General features: G+C 41.4%; 1 protein-coding gene across 1 annotated transcript in view; it reads left to right on the forward strand.

The window, feature by feature from the left end:
• ELL2 (elongation factor for RNA polymerase II 2) overlaps window positions 1-23,051 on the forward strand; it is a 49,881-nt gene extending 26,830 nt beyond the window's left edge. Inside the window, exons 3-12 of the mRNA XM_073678272.1 lie at window positions 180-301; window positions 1,333-1,496; window positions 1,939-2,198; window positions 6,086-6,210; window positions 6,659-6,743; window positions 7,757-8,303; window positions 9,695-9,758; window positions 14,107-14,278; window positions 15,724-15,768; window positions 18,147-23,051. Of these exons, the coding sequence (XP_073534373.1) occupies window positions 180-301; window positions 1,333-1,496; window positions 1,939-2,198; window positions 6,086-6,210; window positions 6,659-6,743; window positions 7,757-8,303; window positions 9,695-9,758; window positions 14,107-14,278; window positions 15,724-15,768; window positions 18,147-18,263 (1,701 nt within the window). The 3' untranslated portion in view covers window positions 18,264-23,051. The remainder of the gene's footprint in view (window positions 1-179; window positions 302-1,332; window positions 1,497-1,938; window positions 2,199-6,085; window positions 6,211-6,658; window positions 6,744-7,756; window positions 8,304-9,694; window positions 9,759-14,106; window positions 14,279-15,723; window positions 15,769-18,146) is intronic.
• The last annotated feature ends 1,878 nt before the right edge of the window (window positions 23,052-24,929 follow it).

A 24,929-nucleotide genomic window follows, 5' to 3' on the forward strand; every position in this document is an offset into this window, starting at 1 on the left:
GTAGTCTATATAGTTTTTTAGACTAGTGGTGATTGAGATGTCCAAACTCCTAGGCAGTGAATGCAATACACATTTTTCCAGTGTTATAGTATCATGTATTATCACTCTATTGCCTTTCCAAGTTATTTTACTGCTCATTTCTGGACATCTATTAAACATTTTCCCCTCTCTATTTCTAGAATATCAAGATTCCAAAATCAGACTGCCACAATGAAATGCACAACTTTAACTTCTATCTATCAAATGTAGGAAAAGATAACCCCCAAGGCAGCTTTGATTGTATCCAGCAAACGGTGTCAAGGTAAGGTAAACCTAGAGCCAATTGTAATTTATTCTATGGACCTAATTAGTGGTATATAGTGCATCAGTGATGTAGGTAAAGATGTTTGGTTGCATTTTTTTTTTATTGCTGTTCTTTTTACGGCTTCATATTGGCATTGTTTTCGTGTTTTAATTGGCTTTAATGTAATGTAATGAAAACTGCCTATTTAAATCAGGTTTTTGCCGTGAGGGGGTTTGAAAAAACATATAAAAAATAAACATTACTAATTTTTAAATTTATAAAAATGGCACAAAAACCTGAGTTAAGCATTGTGGTCATTCTCTGATGTCTTCACTTTAAGAGGGTTTGACTCATGACAACAACCCCTGCTAGTGACGTAATTTGAAGCATGTGGGCCCCATTGCAAAGTCTCAAGCATAGCCCCCAAGTAAGACAGGTCTCTAATAGGATTTGACTTCTCATATTGGGTTAAAAAAACTTTTGAGCTTCACTAGTTTCGAGGACCCTTGTGCGATCATAGAGAGAAGTCCCCCGCTCAGGACTGCCATGTGACAGAACAGCGTTTCCTGCGATCTGGTCTATTTTTGGCAGAATCCAGCTGTCCTTGTTCATGGACAGCGATTTTAATATTTTTCCTGCCTACGGTTTTTCCCTGGCAGTCAGCTTTGGGAACCGCCACCTGCATAAAGTTTGGCCTGAATTATATTTTTCCTAAATATAACACAATAAAAAAAATTATCTTTAAAAAAAATCTTGCGCTCATTATACTAAATGCATCGTCCTCAATTTGAAATCCTTTTGATATTTTTGCGGCCACAAGCGGTCATAATTTGAAATAAGACTGGTCATCGGCGTTTCATTGTTGCTCTGCAGTGACGCAGCCGGTAGATATGTGGATAAATGTGGTTGTGTCCTGCACTTACTAAGCTAATCATTGACCGATCATCTCCCTATTCTTCCATGTATGTGTGTGTGTAGTAATGTGATTAGTTATTTTCTTTGCAGCCTTCCATTTCTCCCATTGATTGACTAATACTTTTTTTCTTAAGCAATGGCGTATCAAAGCTAAATTGTCTGGGATTCATTCAAGATAAGATAACAGTGTGTGCCACTAATGACTCTTACCAGCTTACAAGAGATCGCATGACCCAAGCAGAAGAAGAAACTCGAAGCCGAAGTACAAAGGTTATAAAACCTGGCGGCCCATTTTTAGGTATGTATTGGTTGGTAGTTTTTAAAAACCTAGTCTCTTTTGGATTTATTTAGTTTTTTTTTTTCTGTATTTTCAGTTGGTCATCTACTGGTGTTTCCTGTAAAAATTGCATAAATAAAATATAGGATCTGAATGGGAAGCTTTCATTTTATACTGGAAATACGCCCATGACACATAGTAACCTTAAGTGCTCCTGCCGTGCCCTTCTTCCTGCCAGAGTACGGTCTATGAATGCCAACATCCAAAAGAAAAACTATTTAACTTTGACAAACCTAGTTCTGCCACTGTTAAATGTGCGGGCAGCGCACGTGTGCAGGGGTCACGTGATAACTGAACAGCTGAACTTTTTGCTCTTTTATGAAGTAAAGAATTATGCTGGTAATGGAATTTGGGAACTTCTGGACTTTTTTTTTAAACTTGTTTTTTTCCCCCGATCTTCTAGGGAAAAGGGTCCAGATTCGTAAACCAGCAAATAGTATTTTAGATACAGCACCAGAACGGAAAAGGTCCACCCCAATTAATCCAGCAAACACCATTCGAAAGACAAATATCAGCAACAGTATTGCACAGCGGCCGTACAGGGAGAGGGTGATTCATCTGCTGGCACTGAAGCCATATAAAAAACCAGAGATACTTGCTCGTTTACATAAAGATGGTGTTAATCAAAAAGACAAGAACTCTCTTGGTGTTATCCTGCCACAGGTGAGAATAGTTGTCAGACAATAGTACATTTGGCCTGTGATTTTCACACATGCTTTTGGATATGTGCAATTTTTTTAAAAATCTTTTCTTGGTATTTGTGGATTGTTCTTTTTTGAATTGCCTTATCTAATTTTCCTTCATCTTCTGGGGTGTCAGGACTTTTGTGGCTCTTATGCTTTATTTAGCAACTTTCCATACTTTTCAGTAATGTTCATCGGACATGATTTTGCATTTTGTACGGATGGCAGGTTCTGTTGTAACTTTCTGTACAGTTTGAGCTCAGTAAATGTTCTGATACCTAAAAAGCTTGGCCACACCTGAAAATTGACCACTCAACAACAGTAATAGGTACAGGTTCTGTCCATGAAAAGCATGGTTAGATCTTGTATGTGAAAGACTACTGAATGAGCCATTACGAAGACTCTTCTTCCGATAAAGCTCATTTACACAAGTGTTTCTAGGGAAACATGTTTCCTGATAATTATGCAGTGTAAACAGGCTGCTGATCCCCTGAGAACGAGCAAAACTTTGTGAAATTATCTTTAAAGAAGCGCTCCCACAACATTTTCTATTTGCTAAACTTGTCTAAATGTGTTGTGTAATGTAAGTGCAATACACAATCTTCCCTGGTTTTGAGCTTCAGTCCTCTTCTCACCTGACTGAACTGCCAGATTACACTGGAGTTTGTATGAGTCGGTATCGCTTCTACAATGCAAGTCTATGGTCTTGTTCTGACACTTCATAGACTTGCACTGTAAAAGTGACCCCCCCATCGCACAAACCCCAGTGTGATGCGGCGAGTTGGAATTTCGGTCACAAGTGATGAGAGGATTAGAACGGCTTGGAAACTAGGAAAGACTGCAATTGGTGAGTATTGTATTTAAATTATGCAACACCTATTTAGACAGGTTTAGAAAACAGGTTTACCTCTTGAGTGCATCTTTAAGCGAGCAAATGCCTTGTATAAACACGACACGTGCTGCCGAGAACAATGACCATGTATGCACACATAACTGCTATGAATTATAGATAGCTAAAATGTAGCCACTGATCACAGCCCTTTCCTAATGTAGCTAAGCAAGAAACGAGGGAAAAACAGTAAGTAATCGTCCCCTTTGTAGTGACCTACATATTTATTTTAGCTCTTCAATGTACATGCTGTGTCCATTAGGTTCTGTTCGCACTAGCAGCATTGCTACCATTTATAGCGCCCCCCCCATGACTGCTGTGCCTGATGGATTGTCTGACAGATTAAATTAGGTCCATCTCGTTTCCACAATGTGACAGCATTTGCACTGTACACTGTCCACACTTTTGGATAAAGTGAAGTATTTATCATATTTTATGCATATTGATATTTTGACTGACTTTGCTATTTAAAAGTTCTCTCCATAAGGGTTAATTATGCAATCCCTTACACAAGGGGAAAGTGAGTTCTTTGTTACATTGCATTTCAGATGTCAGCAGGCCGGGCTTCTGCTTTTGTACAGTGCTAGCTCATCATACACACTGGCATACTGTGCTCTATATTTAGCTGCAGCGAGCTGATGGTTTGTTACAGAATGCATGCACACCCTTATTGGGCAGTGCTACACCTTGGGTGCTGCACTAGCTGGGTGTTTGGGAATTTTTGCTTGCCACTACATCGACCCCTGTATGATTTTTATTTTACAGAACTTTGCATTTAAATGCAAACTTGCAATTATTTTGAAGGCCTGGTAAGTAGTGTTAGTACTGTTGGTGTTTGGCTCATTGGCCAATGAGTATCTTCAGCGTGCTCTGCTGATGTTTGTCTCCCATTTTGTTTGGCAGTCCTCGCATGTGCAGCGTCTTGTATACCGCTTCAAAACATGCTGTCGCAAGGAGACAAAGATATTAGCAGAGCATGCCGAAGATACTTGAATAACACTCGAGCATTCTCTGATAGCACGTTATCCGAGCATGTTCCCTGCACATTAATGGAACGCTACCCCCACCCCCTTTGGATTCCAGATGCAAACCCCAATGCTTTTCGTGCTTTGTGGTAGTCTAAGGGCCCCGTCACACTAAGCGATGCAGCAGCGATCCCGACAACGATACGACCTGTCAGGGATCGTTGCTGCATCACTAATACATCGCTGGTGAGCTGTCAAACAGGCCGGCTCACCAGCGATCAGGGGAGCAGCGATATCGTGGAAAGAATCGTTCCACGATGTCCTGCTCCCGTTACCAGCCTGCTGCAAGCAGGAGCAGGCTGGTAACTATGGTAAACATCGGGTTACTAAGTGCGCGTGTGCACCTAGTAACCCGCTGTTTACCATGGATACCACTCTGCTACGGTGCACGGGAGCCTCCGCGCACAGTAGCAGAGTGGTATCCATGGTAAACAGCGGGTTACTAAGTGCGCGCGTGCCCCTAGTAACTCGATGTTTACCATAGTTACCAGCCAGATCGTTGGTCCCGCTGGTCACACACAGCGATGTGTGCTGGCCAGCGGGAGGCCAACGACCAAAAAATGGTCCAGGACACTTTGCAACGATCAGCGACCTCACAGCAGGGGCCTGATCGTTGCAAAGTGTCACACACAGCGACATCGCTGGTGAGGTCGCTGGTGAGTCACCAAAACCGTGACTCAGCAGCGATATCGCTATGTGAGACGGGGGCTTAACTGTAGTCTCGATAGTGGGTTAAAGGGGTTAAATGGCACAAACGGAGTCTGTGCTCTGCAGCATCTGAGACAGTGCAACCCTGTACTCTTCCCTGCCAGTGAGCCAAACACCCCCAGTACTAAGAAAGAGGGCCGTCTTATGTGGCTTTCAGTGCCTAGAAGAGCAAACATCTGTAACCCTATGGTTTCTAAATCCAGTGCGAAGTTCTAGGATATACTGCAGAAGGTTGTGTGGACTCCAAAAAAGACCTCCAATATAAGCTGACTTCATCACCTATTCATAGGTGCTGCAAGGACCTTGTGCACCTGGTTTGGTGACATGCCCTGCAAGGACACACACTTGCAGAGTAAAACCACAAGTGACTTATTGCATTGCAAGTGAACCATACTGTCATCTTTAAAGGCATAGATCTTAAATTCAGTAGGTCTTAATCTACCCCCAGGTAGCTGTAGGACATACAACTATACATACAACTTTGTGGCATAGTTACCTACAGTCTATAGCTTCAGTTCAGATTGAATGTTCTATTACATTTCATTACAAAACAAATATTAACCCTTTCTCTTGTAGAATGTTTTGTTTCTGTAGTATTTTGTTATAAATATTGGTTGTATTGAGAAGTAAAAGACACATGCTGAAGAGCTATACTGTTACACTGTGGGCTTTGGCTTATTTAGCATGGCCTTTTAAAGGACCTGGACCAGCTGAAGACTATAGAAGGCTGTGTTGTAGAGTAATCCAATATGTGCTCGGGACTTTCATGCCCGGTTGTGGAGCTCTCCGGGTCTTGTGGAGTAGTAGTAAATGATGGACTAAGTATAGTATGATGTGTATTAATAGATGCACATGAACACATTTGGGGAAGAGATGCATCTGATTTATAGTTGCAGGGTGACAATAAGTCAGCAGTGTATGGTGCCCTAATTTCAAGGTAGTTTAGCCAAGACCCTTATATATCTGTAGCTATGATTGTATCCTTGTGTCTTATATAAAAATTAAATGGTTGACCTTTTTGGTTATATAATTTGCTTTTGAGTTCTGAATTAAAAAGGGAATGCTTCAGTAGACAAAATCTAACTCTAGCAAATGACTATTAATAAATGGCTGTATTAATTTGGCTGTTGCTAGTCCAGTTTGTCACAAAAAAGTATCTATGCAAAATGCATCTATAAATAGTTGTTGTACCTTTCAGCTAATGTGAAAACGTTTTTTTTTTTTTTTTTTTTTGTTCCTCACTAGGTTGCCAATTTGAACTCCAAGGACAATTCATATACCCTTAAAGACTTTGTTTACAAGGAAATACAGCGAGATTGGCCTGGTTACTCGGAGTTTGACAAACAGTTATTAGACAAAGTCCTTTCCAGGTATGTGCCTGTTGTGAAACTGAAAACATTGACTAACAGCACAAGTGTCAGTCTCTTTAGGTAGAGATATGCCCATCCAGCTAGTAAATCTGCATTCCTTGTGTAACTAGTTCTTGTTAAGAAGAGTTATGGCCATCAATGTTGGGTTGGTGGGAGGTCAGCTATAACCACATTAGGGGGCTTACTGCTTCTCTAAGTTGTCAGTCATTGGTATTGTAGCTTTGTCCCCCTCGATTTTGCTCTGATTGGTTAAAGCCAGTTGTGTTTTAAGTGGTTATTGCTAGTTGTGTGTGGTATCTGTCCAAAGAATGGGTACAGAAAAACCATCTTCATTATGTTGGCCCTTTTTAGACCACATAGACTTGTGCATTATTCAACCATATTAATACATTGTTAATTACTGATATTTGCCTTGTGTTGTAATCTGGTGTGGTTTCATTTTTAACAGAAAGCTTAATCAGTCTCAGAATGCTACCAGCTCCAGTCAATCAGACTCTCCGCCTTTAAGTGCTGCATCTACATCTCCTGCCCAGGTATTGTATATGGCTGTGGAAATGTCTGTCTATTGTGTGTAAATTACTTCATGTGACCAGACCTGATGGCATATTGTGTTTGCTGCGTGTGCTGAGTGTTTACAGCCAACGCTTACCGTATAGTAATCGATGATGGTAACCGCTCCATGCGGTTGATGGAAAGCAAACGAATTGGGAGGTTACAAGTTAAAGAAGTTGTCCACTACTTGGACAACTCCTCAACATCCCCCACGATTGGCCCCGATAAAATAAAAACTTGTACTCTCCTCTCGTGCCGGTACCATTCCAGCAGTGTCGGCACTCACGTTCCCGTTGTCACATGAGCCAGGTGCCCAAACAGCACTGGGGTCACTGTCGCCTTCAGACAAATTTTAACATGAAGAGGAAGTCTGATCAGCTGGAGCCCAGACTCCGTTTCACGTTCAATTCGACTGAATGCAACAGTGACGCCAGTTCTGATTAAGCGCCAGGCTCACATGTCATAATCGCACGGCAGACACCGCTGATACAGCATAGGCACGGGAGGGGAGTATAAGCTTTATTTTATCGGGGTCAAGCATTTGGATCAATAAGGAGTTGTCCTAGTAGTGGACATCCCCTTTTAATGTCGTCCTGATAGTCATGCTCTCAGTAAGGCGGCCAGTCAGCAATATAAAGCTTTTTACATGCAGATTAATCTCATAACCTGCTGCTTGGGAAAGCGTTTAATATGCATACAGACCTAAATACATTCAGTAAGTCTGATGGCTGGTATTAGTCTTTTATGGCAAGACATAACTTTGTACTAAAAACATAACTTGGCATGTCTGTGACTTGTCACTGTTCAGTGGACTCTCAGAACTGCAGCATTTTAGCAAGCTATTAAAGCGGAGTAGATTATCGTAAATAAACGACGTCTCTACAGTATCTGAGGGCTTAGTCGTCTGAGCATTAGTATAGGTTTTCTTTGAAGACGTAGTTATCGATTATGCCATTTTACCTTCTAAAATGCATGAATATTTAATTCTTCCTAGAAACGTCTTCTGGATACTGATTTCATTGATCCATTAATGAATAAGAAGCCAAGGATATCTCATCTTACAAATAGGGTGCAGCCAACTTTAAATGGACATTTAGGTTTAACCAATGACAAACCAGCACCGCCACCACCTCCGCCTGCTGCTGCCACCCCTGCACTTCCTCCACTTCCGCCTGCACGCCTTCCAGCTTCAAATCCACAAAATATAAACTCTAACTCCAACTCTCCCAGCACCCCTGAGGGTAGGGGGACGCAGGATCTGCCCATGGACAGTCAAAATAGCAGCACCTACGAGGACCAGCAAAATAAATATACCTCTAGGACTACTCTGGATAATTCTGTATCAATGCCAATTAAGTTGGGAAAATCTGATCCCACGGACGATAAAAATGGCACATTGCACAAAAAAACAAAAAGATCCAAAAAACCCAAGGACAAGGACCGGAAGAAACTGGATACTGAGCCCATGGAAGAAAAGCCAGTTCTGAAAAAAGATGATATTGTGAAGATGGAAAAAAGCTCCAAGCCAGATGAAAAGAAAGGTAAAATTACAATACTCTGCACTAAGTTATGCGCTTATTGGGAGTGAGAAAATATTTTTGTAATGTTGGGTGGTCTTGGTAATAACTACTTGGTGTAAAGATGACCAGTTACTAGAGTTGAGCAAAAAGATTGCACAACCTTAGTCCAGCAGCCAGGTTTGTAGTAGTTTACTGCCGGACCAGAACCGTGAATCTACTCCTTGCCGGCATCCCCGGCACCTCATTTGTTTAGTAGACTCTGTGCAATGTCTCCCATGAAGTCACGCCACAGTGGTGGTGCATCAGGCCTGCTAAGAGGAGGCGCTGGGGATGCCGGCAGGTAAGTTGTAAGGCTTTGGTCTTGTGGACACAATTTCACTGGTCCAGCGGCCGCATCGGTATTGCAAACTATTTTGCTCAAATCTGCTAGTCACTTCTTCTAATTTTTTAAGTAACCAATTTCCAATTCAATATATGGATTTGATTACTGACCACTACTGCTCTTTGTCAAGTTAACCTATCCCTGCACACTAGCCTGCCTATAGGTGCAAAGTGTCATACTATGTAGAGACATACTGGATTTACAAGGACAATGATTGTACCCAGATGGCCCAGTTGTCAGTCTATCCATTCGCTTCTCAGAGGGATAGAACGGAACAGCATTGATATATGGCATATAGGTGTATAGGATATTCCTCTCCTGATTTCATGAGATTACTTGCATTTTTCTCATAAGTAATATTCTCATGTTATGTTTCTGAATGTTCAGATCTCTTCTACAGCAGGCTTGTGGTGTATCTATATTTTTTTTTATATCCCAAGGAAAAAATTGCTGTGGGCACTGGGCATATATTTTTACCTCCGCACAATGTTGGAACCTTTGGTAGATATCTTTCCGAGCTAGAAGGCTGAGTAATTATCCTGCATGACTCTGCAGGTTGACTGAGTCTTATCTTGGTGTCCTTACAGGGTGTTGTCTCTGATGGAAGTTTATAGGATTCTGCAGTGTAATGTTTTTCTTGTAGCCAGTTTTAATTTTTTTTTCTCCAGTGTTGGTGGTAGAAGTGGCTTGGATTATATACGTTCATAAATCGTATATCCTGCTAGCATAGTTTTATTGAACCAAACTGTACTTGTAGAACTAGACATGGAAAAGTCTAAATACTTATTCACATTGACAGATTTCTACTACAGAAAAATACACAATCTAGTCAGCATTCGATTCCAGTTTCAGTGTCCTCCATAAATATAATTTTACCTTCTGAACTACAACACACAAGATGGTGGTAAAGAGTCCAGTTTTGGTGAGGCTATAAACATACTTTCAAACTACTGTAATAACTATAATGTCCTTTATTCTTGGGTTACACCTTTTATTCTAAATTAATAAATTTATTTTTTTTCATATTCAGGTGTTCAAGAAACCTGCACAGCATCAGACCCTTCATCTACAACACAGCCACCAGATTATATAATGTAAGTAGCCTTGACCCGTTCCTGACATGGCTAGTGTGCATTTTTGCATTTTCATTTTCTCTTCTTTCCATGAGCCATAACTCTTATTTTTCTGTCCACATAGCCCTATGTGGGCTTGTTTCTTGCGGGACGAGTTGTAACTTTAAATGACGCCATTGATTTTACCTAATGGCATTTTTCCTGTTTTCCAGTACACCAAGTGCATTAAAATCGTGGAAAAAAAAAATTCAGTTCTGATGTTTCCAGGAACAATTGTTTTTTCAACCTGCATTTTGTGGCAATGAGTCTCCTCATTGGTACAATTATGGCGATACCAAATGTATGTAGTTATATTTGTAGTGGTGAAAAAAAAAAAATCAGAAATTTAACCCTCAAATTTTCTAGCCATTTTTCGAAACCCGTAACACATTCGTTTTTTGGTTGATAAAGCAGTTTATGGTGTTGACTGACTGATCGGGTTAATTAGTTTGATAGATTGGGTTTTAAGGATGAGGTTATCCCACATGTTTTGTTTATTTTAATCTATTTTAACTCCTTCCCGACATGTACTAGTGCGTCATATTTTGCGGTGTGTTCCTGCAAATAGATGTACCGGTGCGTCATAACAATCATGCATGCTCAGCGGCTGTGCCAGCACAATCACCGCCGGGAGTTCGGCTTAAGTGATAGCCGAGACCCAGCTGTCACTGCCAGTAGCGGTGCCCGCACCGCCCTGAGCTGTGTACCCCTCTAAATGCTGCAATCAATAGAAATCACTGCATTTAAAAGGCTGTGAGAGGGAAGGGGCTCCCTCGCCTGTTCAATCGGCGCCCAATGGTTGTCATGTGACCTTCCGCTGTCATGACAACATCCTGTCTTAGCATGGTCAGCTATGGAGACCATGCCCGGAGCATGGTCTGAGGATTGTCAGTGTTATACCAGCGGTCAGTCATAAGTTAGTCCCATAGAGAGGCTAAATAAAGTAAAAAAAATGTAGAAAAAATTGTAAAAATATTTTTTTAAAAATCACACAATAAGAACAAAAAATGTAAAAAGGTTTGTATGTATATTCTCAAAAAATACACATTTATGTAAAAACAAAAATAAACAAGCATGCAGCTGGTCACTGCATCCAGATCAACTTGATGTATAAAACTGTCACTAGTTAACCTCTTCAGTGATCGCCGTAAAAGAAATAAATTAAGCAAAACTATGCTTTGTCATCAAACTACCCAAAAAAGTGGATAAAACTCGATCGAAAAGACTAATAAAAATTGGATAGCTAAGAAGTGGTCTTGTCCCACAAAAAACAAGCCGCCACAAATATATATATATATATATTTTCTAGATGGTGGCCCGATTCGAACGCATCGGGTATTCTAGAATGTCACCTCTCCCCCCCCCCCCCCCCCCCCATATAATGCCCCATGCAGGAAGTCGCATCCCCCCTCTATAATACCCCATGTAGGATGTCACCTCTCCCCCATATAATGGCCCATGCAGGATGTCACCTCTCCCCCCATATAATGCCCCATGCAGGCTGTCACATTCCCCCCTATATAATACCCCATGCAGGATGTCACCTCTCCTCCATATAATACCTCATGCAGGATGTCACCTCTCCCCCCCCATATAATGGCCCAGGCGGGATAAGACAATTATATAGATAGATTGTCTTATCCCGTCTGTCTCTCTGTCCAGGAAATCCCGTGCCGCTCATTGGTCCGGCCGCGGCCAATCAGCGACGCGGGATTTCAGAAAAAAGATGGTGGCCGTTAGCTGCTCATCTGCCGCACGGAGGTCAGCGGCGATGCAGCGGGGAGATGAGCAGCGCTAGCAGCAGAACTACCCCGACCGGCGCCGCTGACCTCCATGCGGCTAACGTCGGGAGATCAGCGGCTGGGGCGCTAATCTCCCAGCTGCTCGCAGCGGAAGTAGCCGCATAAGCAGCGCCGCTCCCCGGTCCTCACTAATACGACGCTGATTGTTCGCGGGCGTCGACCGCGAACAATCAGCGATATGGGCGGAAAATTTAAACGCCGCTCTGCTGATTGGCGCCAAATTTAAACACGCTCTCCAGTCCTCACTAACACTGTTCTCTGGTCGCGGCCGGCAACCGCGATCAATCAGCGATTTTGGCGCCAAATTTAAACACCGCTCTGCTAATTGCGCCCGGTCGGCTGCATACATATTCTAGAATACCCGATGCGTTAGAATCGGGCCACCATCTAGTAATGATATAAATGTGGTATCGCTGTAATTGTAGTGACCTGAAGAATAAAGCGGTTTTGTCAATTTTACCACACTGTGAACAGCATAAAAAAAGACACATCTTAACAGGCCAAACTGGGTAGGAAATAAAACTCCCTGCCTGATTATGGTGAATGGCTCCGTCGGTTTCATCTGAATCGTGTATTTCAGATATTTAGATGGAAACCCCGATGTAAGCTCTGTGTAGCACACAGGATAAATATGAACTTATGCAAAATGTTCTGTACCCCAAAATGCCACCAATAAAAGCTTCAACTCAACCCACAAAAAACAAGTTCTCACTAAGGTCAGTCATATGTTAACAGAAATATAGGGGTCTTCCACATTACTTGTAGCACAAAGGCTTTGGAAAAGCAACATGGCTCCCTCCAAAAGAAATCTGGCAAAATCTGCGCTTCCATAACCAAATGCCCCCTCCTCCTGAGGCCCACATTGTGCCTAAACCGCAGTTGGCATGCACATGCTTGACATTAATGTAGCCAGGAGAGCCCACTTAATTTATTGGGTGGCTATCTCCAGAAGAACAAGCTAACCACATTGTATGGGCATTACAATGGCATATTTGCAATTTTCACTCTGCAGCTTCCACTGTGTTTCTGGAAAATGCCTATAATCAAAATAGTCACTACATTCGTAGATAAATTGCTTGAGGGGTGTAAATTCCAAAAAGGGGTCACTTGAGGTGGGTTTCCACTGTTTCAGCACATCAGGGGCTCTGTAAATGGAGTCCACAAACTATTGTAGAAAAATTAAACTCCACAAAAGTGAAATGGCGCTCCTTCCCTCCTGAGCCCTACAGTGTTGGCAAACAGTACTGTACAGCCTTATATGGGTTATTGCCAGAGTCTGGAGAAATTTTGTTTCAAATCATGGTGCCTTTTTACCTAGTTTCCCTTATGAAAACGAAAATTCTGGGGTTAATGCTGAGTGCCCATGATGCAGAAATGCTCCAGACTTTTCCTGAGCGTTTCTGCATCTCCCTGGCAGAAAAAATGCATGCGGATTGTACATGCGTTTTTCCTGCCAGGGACATGCGGAAGTGAAGCGTTTTTCTCATGCAATTTCGCATGCGGGTTGTCAAGCGCTTTCCAAACGATTTTTAGCATCACTTGGAAAGTGCTTGACAACTTGGTCACACTTTATAAATCCATGCAACCGGCAAAATCTTTACTCCAGAGTGGCGCTTCTTCCCTTCTGAGCTTTACACTGTGCCTGAAAGTAGCTTCCTACTACATATAAGATATTGGCGAACTTACGAGAAATTGCACAACAAATTGTACTGTCCAGTTTCTCGTTACCCTTGTGAAATCGAACAATTTGAAGCTAAATCAACATTTTTGTATCATTTTTTTTTTCACGGCTCGACTTCCTTGAGGGGTCTAGTTTCCAAAATGGGGTCATTTGTGGGGGGTTTCCACTGTTTAGGCACAACAGGGGCTTTTCAAACGCAACATGGCGTGAGCTATCAATTCCAGCCAGGTTTGCACCCCAAAACTCGAATGGTGCTCCTTCTCTTCCAAGCCCTGTCGTGCGCCCAACGGTAATTTTCCTCCATATATTGGGTGTCTGCGTACTGTAGGGAAATTGCACAACAAATTAAACAGTGCTGTCCATATTTTTTTTCCCCTTCATACAGCATGTGGTCCCATAGTCTCACAGATCCATTCACACATCCGAGAATGAGATCCTTGAAACTCCAAGCAAGTCCTATTCTGATCTGATGTGCATCAGAATTAGGATGTTGGTCTGTTTTTCTGTCTGATTAAAAAAAAAAAAAAAAAAATCAAGCGGCACAGACATTCACGCAGAAACCCTAAAAATGGCTTTTATTGACTGAGGACCAAGAAATCCTATTTTCTACCTATAAAGTTTTGGCGGATGGTGAAGTGGTGGTGGATGGTGAAGAGAATATATGGATGTGCTCTTCTTTTTTTAGGTGGTTCCCAATTATCATCCCAATCTTCATAATGATTTTAAAAATGGGCTTCCTAATACTAAGACTTTGATTAAGCTTTACAGGAAGTGCTGTTGTCTTTCTGACAATATCTGCAGTGTCTTCATGGGTGGCTCACTGTAAGTTGCAATTGTTTCTTTGTAGAAAATACACTGTTGTTGTGTCCAAAGAGCAGAGGCAGAGTTACAAAGATGACTTCAACTCTGAATATGATGAATATCGCAGCCTGCATGCCCGAGTAGACAAAATCACTAGAAAATTTATGCAGCTGGATGCACAGAGGAAGCGCCTTTCCCCTGGCTCTAAAGAATATCAGGTAAGGTCGACATGGTGGAATAACTGTCTTTTATTGTGCACTAAAGTGAATTATTTTAGTAAATTGCAACTGCTCAGTAACACAAAGAAAAGTCCTCCAATATTCATGGGCATCCTCTTAAATGATGAGATCACAGAAGCTTAGTAGTGGCAGAGGAGAAGGCAAAGCATCTTAAGGGGACGACGGGCAGCATCCAAGAGTACAGATCTCGTATACCCCTCAGCATTGTGACCAGGTCTGTAGAGGAGATGGGAGGCTGTTGTAAGGGGAAGCAATATGACCGTGCTAGTGTCTAGAACTCTTAAGACTGCAGCATTTTGCACACTTAGGCCTGACTTGTAGCATGTATGGGAGGAACATGCTGTAGAGACATTAGCAGAGGGTTTCTAATAGTGTGCTGGGGTCTGTAATTAAGAGTAAAGATTGCAGCTGACATCTTAGTGGTTACTAAGGTTACCTGAACATGTAAAAATAATTTTGTCAATGTTAACAACTTTTAAAGAGAACTTGTCACTAGGTCAGAAGTGCCAAGTTTATACTGTAATTTTAGGTTTGCTGCTTCCCTGAGCATTCCCTTTTTTTTAAATCTCCCATACGATTCCAGAGATATGGGCCTTTTATATTTGGTGTTCATTTTTGGTCTTTTCCCAGTGTAATGCAGAGCAAACTAAAGCCACCCCCTCTCCCCTGAGAATCCAGTGAGCGCCAGCCCATTGTAAAGAAAGCAAGAATATCCAGGGGGAGCATTAGGAATAAGTTATTAGCCACCTTTGACCTGGTAACAGGTCCTCTTTAAGATTTGTTACTATTGGCTAATACATTTCATCACGTTGTTGCTGAGCATGAGTCGGAGCCCAGACGTGTGTAGTTGGAAAGTTGCATGGTGCCGTCACTGCCGTGCACCCTCACACACAGATCAGGAATATTCACTGCTCCCCACGTTGGGACTGTGCATGTGGAGCAGTGAATATTCATTTCCTTTAATAGCGGGGCACAGTGTTAGCCGCAGCTTCCGACTTAGTGATTGCCCAGCAGCTGCAGCTAACAGTGTCTCCGCTATTAAAGAAATTGAATAGTTATTGCTCTCCCACTCCCATGGACGTGGAGAGCAGTGATTATTCATTTTCTTTAACAGCGGGCACAGTGTTGGCCGCAGCAGCCGGCACCTGCCTCCTGTGACCTGCTCCTCAGCCGGTCCCACCCCTCCTCGCACAATCCGCAGCCGGACTATAAACCGTACATCCAGACTAGAAGATGCACCCCCACTTTCCTGCAAAATTTTGATGAAAAAATGCGTTTTATAGTTCGAAAAATACGAGCTGCCTGACAGTTGTTGGTCCCCTTAGAAATCCATAGGGACTATTCATCTTGAAGGCTTGCTATTTTTGTAGGTTTTTTTTTTTTTTTTTTTTTTTTATCTGATTTTGTATTTTATTTTTTTGCAGATTGTACATCAAGAGGTTATTAAGGAGTACAAAAAATTTAAAGAGGTAAGAATTTGTACCACAATATAAAATTTGTTCAATACAATTTTGTGGTTTTATTCTGATTACTTCAGATCAGTGTAGTTCCCTTAAAGGTAATCTCAACAGGTTTTTCCTACCTCACCTAAGAGCAGCCTGATGTAGGAAAAGATGCTGACTCCAGCAATGTATCAGGCTGTGTGCCCACTATGCGTTTTTCAAGCGTTTTTGATGCGGAATTTCCGCAGCAGAAACGCTTTAAAAACGCTTGGTAATCCGTGCCCCATGATCCCCAATGAAAATCTGCATGTTCTGTGCCCATGCTGTGGAATTTTCCGTAGCGGAAAAATCTGCAGCATGTCCATTATTTGTGCGTTTCTGCATGTGGATTTGCATTTGAAAAACGCAAGTCAATTCCGCATATAAAAACGCTGCAATAACGCGTGCAAAATCCGCAAGCGTTTTTGACTGCCAAGAACATGCAGAAACGCTGCGGAAATTTTCTGCTTCATTTTTGCATCGTGGGCACATAGCCTCACTGCGGTTTAGTAGCAGAGCTCAAAGCTGACACCGCCCACATCACAGCTTTGTGTACATTGTCTATTGACAGTGAGCTGCTGATCAGAGGGGGTGCTTGGACCAGGTCTCACTTGAACACCCCTCCCTGCAGTGACAATAACTCATTGAAGCACAGCCTAATAAGTGACATTGCAAAAATTAGTGCCTCTGCCCCTACCTCATGCTGCCATCAGATTACATAAAACAAAATACAGCAATAGGGTTTCAAAGGTAACCACAAAATAGAGTAGGTAGTCTAGCAAGTTAAGTGGTGCTACAAACAATTAAAACTTAGCATTTATTAGAAATGAATAAAAAATGTTAAACGAGTCACGAGGACCTAAAAGCAAGAATATGCCTGCCTGTAGTGGTAAATAACCATAATAGTCAGTAACTTATGTCCAGGGGTGCGAGAAAATGTCGGTTCTTGCTGTGGTCTTTTGGAGGCTGAAAAAGTTTGATGCCCCACCACATGGAGCTGTCTTAAAGCCAGAGAGCAAGAACCGACATTTTATTTGGTGAGGCTGTTCCAATAGTATACTTAAGGTCTATATGCTCACCATAATCTGTTTATATGTACGAAGGTTCTTATATGCTGAGACATTATATGCTGAGACATTGTCTTGAGAGCTCCACTTTTTTTCTGCCATTTTACCTGTTAGTCTACCCGTAACATATGTCTAGATAACATATTCTCGCACCCCTGGACATAACAAGTTACTGACTATTATGGTTATTTACCACTACAGGCAGGCATATTCTTGCTTTTAGGTCCTTGTGGCTCTAACATTTTTTATTCATTTCTAATAAATGCTAAGTTTTAATTGTTTGTAGCACCACTTAACTTGCTAGACTACCTCAGATTACATAGTAAAACTTGCTGACAGAGCCTGTTCAGTACTTTTGGAAGCTGTGCCTGGTGATCTAGACCACTGCTGTTGATATGTTGCTTATTTACATGAAGGAATATCCATGCGCCTGATATACTTTTCTGATCCCGCAGAGGACACTTGAAAGCACCATGTATTATGTCTGTTTGACTTTTTAGACAGCAAACAAAAGTTAAATAACATGAACTGTGGGGTGGTTGTATTGTACGGGGCAGAACACAGCAACCCTGTACATTGCTTATTACCGCGGATTATGGCTCATTCACTGTCATTTAATATTCTGCCCTACAGGTAGGTTATAATATTGTTTTTTTTAACCCTGGAGAACCCATTTAAATTATTGGCTGTTTGTGTGTCTGTGATGAAAATTACAATATATATAGCACATTGCCTTTGTGTTTACAACCTTGAATTCACACAATTGGAGACTTTTTTTAACCAGCACATGTGCAGAAAGGTACAAGTATCTGCTCATCAAGGCGTAAAACCTGACGGGGTTTTCCAGCCAATAAAAATAACTTTGTTGATCTTTAAGTTAGATACCTTGCTAATATGTTCCAGTTAATCCCTAGAGCATCGACCATCAGATCAGAGCACCAGACAGATTAAACAGCAGGATAACTTAAAAATATAGTTTTAAGTTTTGTTTTTTTTGTTGTTTTTATAATTATTATTGGCATGGAAACCCACATTAAGGGTTCATTAGAGATAACAATCAGGTAATTGGAATTTTAATGCCCGATCCTTTTGTCTTCAGGGGTGAGAGGCTGCTACCAGAGGAGTCTGGCAACAGCTTCTCCTTTCTCAGTTTCCAACATTTGTGCTTGGCTGAGCTCTCATGTATAGGGAGAGTAGGGGAGATAATGGTCTTCCATACAAACATTTGGCTGACAGCTACCATCTTGCACCTGGGGATACTTGCATTGGAAGTTGACATATGTTCTCTTCTGTTTCCAGGCAAGTCCGAACTATTATGAAGAAAAATACAGATGTGAATACCTGCACAACAAACTTGCCCACATCAAAAGACTAATAGGAGAATTTGACCAACGACGGGCAGAGTCCTGGCACTAAAGCTCTGCTTACACAAGATGTGAATACTTAACGTTATTTATTTAAAATTCCAGATGTGTTACGCTAGGATAAAGCAAAGAAACTTCTTTCAAGAGTTTCAGTATTAGCAAGACTGAGTTTTTTTTTTTGTTCCCTCCCTCCCCCCCCCCGCCTTCTCCTGGTGCCCAACCTTACCTTTATCCCGCTTATTTAAAAGCTGCTTTCTCTTCTTACTCATCCTTTGGACTCTCATTTATCTGTGGAAATCAGTATAGATCCTGGCACCCCAGTGACTATACTTGATAAACTGCGCATTCTAAGTTTTATGTAGCATAATGTGCTTTTTGGATAAATGTCTGTCTTCTGACCTTTCTTAAATGCAAACTCTTCAACTTTAAATGGTTGAAGGTTTAAAAAAAATTTGCACAAAAATGTATCTAAAAAAACAAAAACAAAACAAAAACAAGACAAATATTAAGGGTTAAGAGACAGAATATTTATATGAAAAAAATACATCTGTCCTTAATCTAACACTTCAACTTTCAAATCATACCCTCTCCCCTCTTCAATGGATGCCTTAAGGTGTTTGCCTGTTTATATTTAGTGTAGTTAAGTATTAGCTACACCGCTTCCCCTCTTATTAAAGCAACGGGAAGCACACTGTGGCCTATCAGCTTCTAGGAGTGTGCTTGTACGTGTGCAAGGATCGCGTGGGTGTGAGCATGCATGATGAAATCACAAAGCTGCTATGTACTAGGCCAAACGCTCAGGTTTAAAACAACTGACGAGTGTTATTGTATGGGTTTTTCCTATGACTTTGCTACTTGTATTGTGGAAAACGTAAGCGTTTCCATTTCAAGAATTTGTCAGCATTATTGAAATCAAGGAGTGAAGGAAGGGTTAATGAGGGAGCTGGTATCAAACCAAGCGGGGCCCCTTTCTGTAAAGAAGGGTGGAGGTTTACTTCTTGTGAAGAGGTGTAACCAAGAAACATTTTTGGGTGACACTTTAAGAAATGTAACCATGTAGGTAACTTATTTATATACGGATATAAAGTATTTTTGAAAAAAAGATTATGCAAAGAAGCTATTTACCTACATGTATATTTAAAGATTTCTTTTTTCCTCCTGCGAACCAGGAGCTTAACTAAAGAACAGATATATTTAACTTTAAGATATACTGTGATCATCAGACAGCACAAAGTTGCATTTCATGCAATGTATCAGTTTACTTTAATTAAAACTAAAAAAAAATTTCCATGTGGGAACACTTTTTTTATTTGGATTTTCTTTGCATTCTGGGTAAACCGAAATCCATTTTTTTCCCTCATCATAAGTGCTGCCAATGAAAAAGGGACACAATGTTTACTGCTGTGATTATTGGAATACTTGCCAAAAAAAACTTGTCAGTATCTGTAATAAACATTGCCTCCAGCATCAAACATGCTTGCTCTCGTGTCTCTGTAAACCAGAAGGTTTGTGCAGTTAAGGAATCCTAAATGAAGACCATGTGATGGTTACATATAGCGTGTCTTATGTGCCATCAGTGTGGTGCTGGCGGTACACAAGAGGTGGCATTGTGCTGCTCATCAGAGGTCAAAAACCACTTTCATGGAGGGGGTTATAACATTTCTTGCATTTCTAATCCACAAGTAAAAGCTTTACAAATCCTGACTACATTTCAGAGTTTACATTTATGCTGCATTTAAAAAAAAAAAAAAAAGGTGTTGGCGTCCCCTTTCTAAGCCATTATTCAGTTTTGGATAAGGATGGGAACAGTTTGCAAAAATTCTCAGACAGCCATGAACAAAATTCTTACACCTAACACTTCATATCTAAACTTGTGATTTTGGGAATAATCCTTTATCTCCTATTCAGTGGGATAGGATATAAATTGCTGATTGCTGGGAACTCCAGTGTTCCTGAGATGAGGGTTCTGCAGCCCCATCTTGAATTTAGCAGAGGTACACATGCTTGATCTCCTGCTTTCCTTGTAAATGTGGCTGCCAGAAATGGGCAAGTACAGCGCTCTGTCTTCTCTGGCAAATCTGACCATGAATATGAGTGGAGGTCAAGCATGCGCGCCTTTGTGCCATTCAAGATGGGGCTGCTGCAGATCCCACAGCTATGGGTAAGCCTGCTGATCCAGCCACTGGGACCTTCTAGTGATCTGGAAGTTATCCCATGGATGGGGGATAACTTGTGATTTTGGGAATAACTCTTTAAACTGTCCATACACACAAGATGGCAGTTGATTATAGTGTGCCAACAGCTCTGATCCCCCCCAAAAAGAATGGGTAAAGGAGACGCACTTCTTTCGGCACTTTATCTCCTTGTGTAGGTGGATCAGTCATGTTGAAATTTGGCATGCTCAATCCTTGTTGAGCCAGCTGTTGATTATCACTCACTCTAAAAGCAAATTTTGGAGATAACCTTGACGCCTACTTTCAGAGCAAGGTATTTTCTGCTTAAACATCTTAAAATGGCATCCTAGTTTTTTTGGGGTTTTTTACCATCCCCCACCCATCCAAATTCAGTATGGAAAAGAACAAAATCCCTCCATGAATGTCCTGTAGTTGTTGAGTTGGCTGTATCCACATTAATCAACGTTAATCCAATCCCACTTTTTTGCACACTTTCTGGTTTACAAGGCAATGTATCAAGGCTGGAAAACACATTTTTGAATTAATATACATTTATGTGCATTAAAGCTAATTCCTGCACGGTCCTTTAAATTATAGCTGCCTTTAAATATGTGACAAGTAATTTTGTGGGTGGGAACAATATTACATGAAGCATCAACTCTCAGTGGTGGCAAATACTTTAATTCTGAGAGAATGGCTTCTGCATTCTTGTGATACGTATTGGTCTAATCCACAAACTGGGTGAGGTCATGTATGAAAACAATAAGACGGAGCTATTATGTATAGCAATCAGTCGGCTTCCAGTTCTGAATGTTCTCTGCAGCCGTCCCATACTTGCATTAGATGTAATGCCATTAGCCCCTGGCGTCTTCTGTCTGCAATGTGTAAACTTAATGCTACTACCAACTTTTTGCCTGATGTAGAACCTGTAGTCTTGTTGCAACTAGTAGCTGAATGGCATAATGGTCTAATGTCTTGTCTTTGAAATGCAATGCGAGTACAGCTGGCAAAATCAGTTAGGTTTGCCCTAGAGCAGTGCTCCCCAACTCTGGTTCTCAAGAGCCACCAACAGATCAGGTTTTCAGGATTTCCTTATTGCACAGGTGATGGACTTCTTGCCTATCCAGGTGATGCAATTATCACCTGTGCAATACTAAGGAAATCCTGAAAACATAACCTTTTTGGTCGCTCCTGAGGACAAGAGTTGGGGAACACTGCCCTAGAGCTTCACCTCGTAACTGCAAACATTAGTCACGTTTGTTTTTCAGTGCTTGATAAAGTCAAAAACTGCAACATTCGGCAGGTGATTTTTGTGATGGGTTGAAGTTCATGATGAGAAATTTCTTGAATACAAAAACAGAACCAGTAACTATAATGCCCCAATTTTACTGGGACAGGCAATGCGGTGAACAAGTCTTCTACATTAGGCAACATGTCACATAAGAGCTACTGTCACCTAGTCTTAAACCAAAAAAAAAAAGGTGTTTTTTTTCTACAGTAATATACTTTGTATCTTACATTCCTGTTTTGAACAAACAATTCTAAGACCTTTGCAGTATTGATATCATAAGTGACTTATAACAAAATTTGAAGATTTCATGTCTTTCTAGGGTTGACTTGTGGTCTTCAGGTAGACCAAGGACCGTTGGTAATGCATGGTTTATTTCAGTTGTGTGAAGTCCAACTAGATTGACATTTTGTGGATAAGTTTAATGTATACTTGCATCTTACTCATTGCCACTGAAAAATGTGAAGTTATCAAATGAAATTGGGTAATATTCTTCTCCCCAGTCTCGAATGGTCTCAATTGTTCTAGATAAACTGTTTACTGTTAGATCTCACTTGTTTCTATGTATTACCTTGTCATAGAGGGTACTTGCCTTTTTTGTTTTGTAAATCATTGTTATCCTTCCATTTTACTTTTTTCTTTTTTTTTTTATTGTATGTTGTGAGGGGAATGTGTAATTTTGGAAGGATTCAAATCCAATTGTTCCCTCCTGCTCAATTTGAATGTGAAGAGCCTTCAAACATGCAACTGATTTGATAGTATTGTCTCTTGTATTTGACCATTTGCCTGTGTAGCAACAATGTAGAAAATGAATACAATTGCCTCAAAAAAGGTGATTGGTTAAGAGATGCAGACCTTTCATTCCTCCAAACAGGAATCTAGTATGCCATTCATGGGCAAATGTATCACAAGCATGTTCAGCTTCCCATTCTGTTCCAAAGAGCTGCCTTGCCAAAGCAGAGGTACAACCAGATGATTGCATTTATAGGAATCCATTCTCCACACCCCTGCCCCATTTAAACACAGCCTGAGAAGAGTTTTAAGAACTAATTCCATTCTATGAAGGATTCCTTAATGCTATTTGTTGGACACCTTTTCCCAAATGTACATCCTTAAACTTGTCTCTACAGAGCTACTCTAAGTGACATTATGCGTTAAAACAATACATTAGAGTAACTGAAGTTTACCATGGCTGTTGACCCTGCACAAACAAAATGTAACTTTTTTTTAAAATGTTCCAGACAATGCTGTATTAAAAAATCTCAATGGTAAAATGGATTTGGGGTATTTTTTAGCTAATTTTTGAGCCAATGTTACCCCACTGTGTTGAAAGAAAATCAGTTGTTTAATAAAATGTTAACTTTGAGCATCATAAAAATTGAGTTTGTTTTTTTCCCATTGAAAAGACTGTTTTTCACTTCACCCATCTAATGATTTTGGCACTAGTTGTAGGGTGGAATATATCAAACAGCAAGTGAACAGTCAGTTTGTGGGAGCAGGAAAAATGGGCAAAAAAATATCTGCGCAACACTCACAAGGTTCATATTACAACGGCTAGAACCAGGTCACAACATTTACAAAACAATAGATCTAGTAAGCTGTTTCAAGAATGCCACGGTTAGCACCTACCCAAGGATCTTTGCATGTGGGAGAAAATAGTCAGATTCCACAGAAAGTTAATGGTGGCTATGATGGGAGCATTACAGCTTGGCAAAGCATTGGAGTTTGGAGCTCACCACGCTTGTCCGCTGGATGCACAGATGAGAATGTTAAGCTGGTGGGAGCCTGACCCTGCTGGGGCAGCACAGCACTTGAAATGGCTGGAAAGGGGAAATTCGGCACATCCATCCAGTAAGATAAGTCCTTTTATTATCAATCCATTAAAATGAGTAAGTCCATACAGACCTATTAAAGAAATGCATTTCTGACGCAACAAACCGTAATATGATTGAAGTGTTGCACCAGAAATGCATTTGTTTAATATGTCTGTATGGACTTTATTATAAATCCATTAAAATTAGTGACTTACCAGATGGATGTGCCAAATTTCCCGTTAACAGTACAAAGTAAGCTTTAATGTGTTGGAAAGTTCTTTTGCAGACCCCTGGCCACTACAGCCTGTGCCTAGAATGAATAGCTGGGTGCATGTACATTGCTTCACCTGGGTAAGATACTATACCCATTCTGCCACAAGCTTGACGAAGGGTATTGTACTCAAAATGTTGCTGTGCATTCAATATGACAAGCTAGGCGTGCTAAATTGAATGTTCCAACAGATATGACGTGAAGCAGAACCACAACCTTGTGGCGTAGTGCTCCATTGTATTGAATACGATTGTGTGGGAAATCAGAATCCTTTTTATCTTCTCAGCTCCCATGTAAAGGCCCCGTCACACTAAGCGATATCGCTAGCGAGATCGCTGCTGTGTCACGGTTTTGGTGACTCACCAGCGACCTCACCAGCGATGTCGCTATGTGTGACACTTTGCAACGATCAGGCCCCTGCTGTGAGGTCGCTGATCGTTGCAAAGTGTCCTGGACCATTTTTTGGTCGTTGGCCTCCCGCTGGCCAGCACACATCGCTGTGTGTGACCAGCGGGACCAACGATCTGGCTGGTAACCATGGTAAACATCGGGTTACTAGGGGCACGCGCGCACTTAGTAACCCGCTGTTTACCATAGATACCACTCTGCTACTGTGAGCGGAGGCTCCCGCGCACCGTAGCAGAGTGGTATCCATGGTAAACAGCGGGTTACTAGGGGCACACGCGCACTTAGTAACCCGATGTTTACCATAGTTACCAGCCTGCTCCTGCTTGCAGCAGGCTGGTAACGGGAGCAGGACATCGTGGAACGATTCTTTCCACGATATCGTTGCTCCCCTGATCGCTGGTGAGCCTGCCTGTTTGACAGCTCACCAGCGATGTATTAGCGATGCAGCAACGATCCCTGACAGGTCGTATCGTTGTCGGGATCGCTGCTGCATCGCTTAGTGTGACGGGGCCTTAATGCTCTAAAAATTTATCACGCAGCACTTTTACACAGAAACCTTCCCCCCCCCTACACACTCCCAAGTTCCTGAGATTCTGGATCCAAACAGACACTTAGACACAACCATCTCTGAATCCCACAAAGCAGTTTCTTGCTTGTTGGAATAAAGCCCTTTCTAACCAGGGGTATATATAAACCCCTCCCGCACTTAAAGTGGAAGCTTATGCTGGACACTACGTGTATGTGTTACTGCATTTATTCTCCG

This window comes from Phyllobates terribilis, unplaced genomic scaffold (assembly GCF_046119375.1).
Source record: "Phyllobates terribilis strain yellow unplaced genomic scaffold, ASM4611937v1 Scaffold_1__5_contigs__length_1240528914, whole genome shotgun sequence".
Classification (NCBI taxonomy): Eukaryota; Metazoa; Chordata; class Amphibia; order Anura; family Dendrobatidae; genus Phyllobates; species Phyllobates terribilis.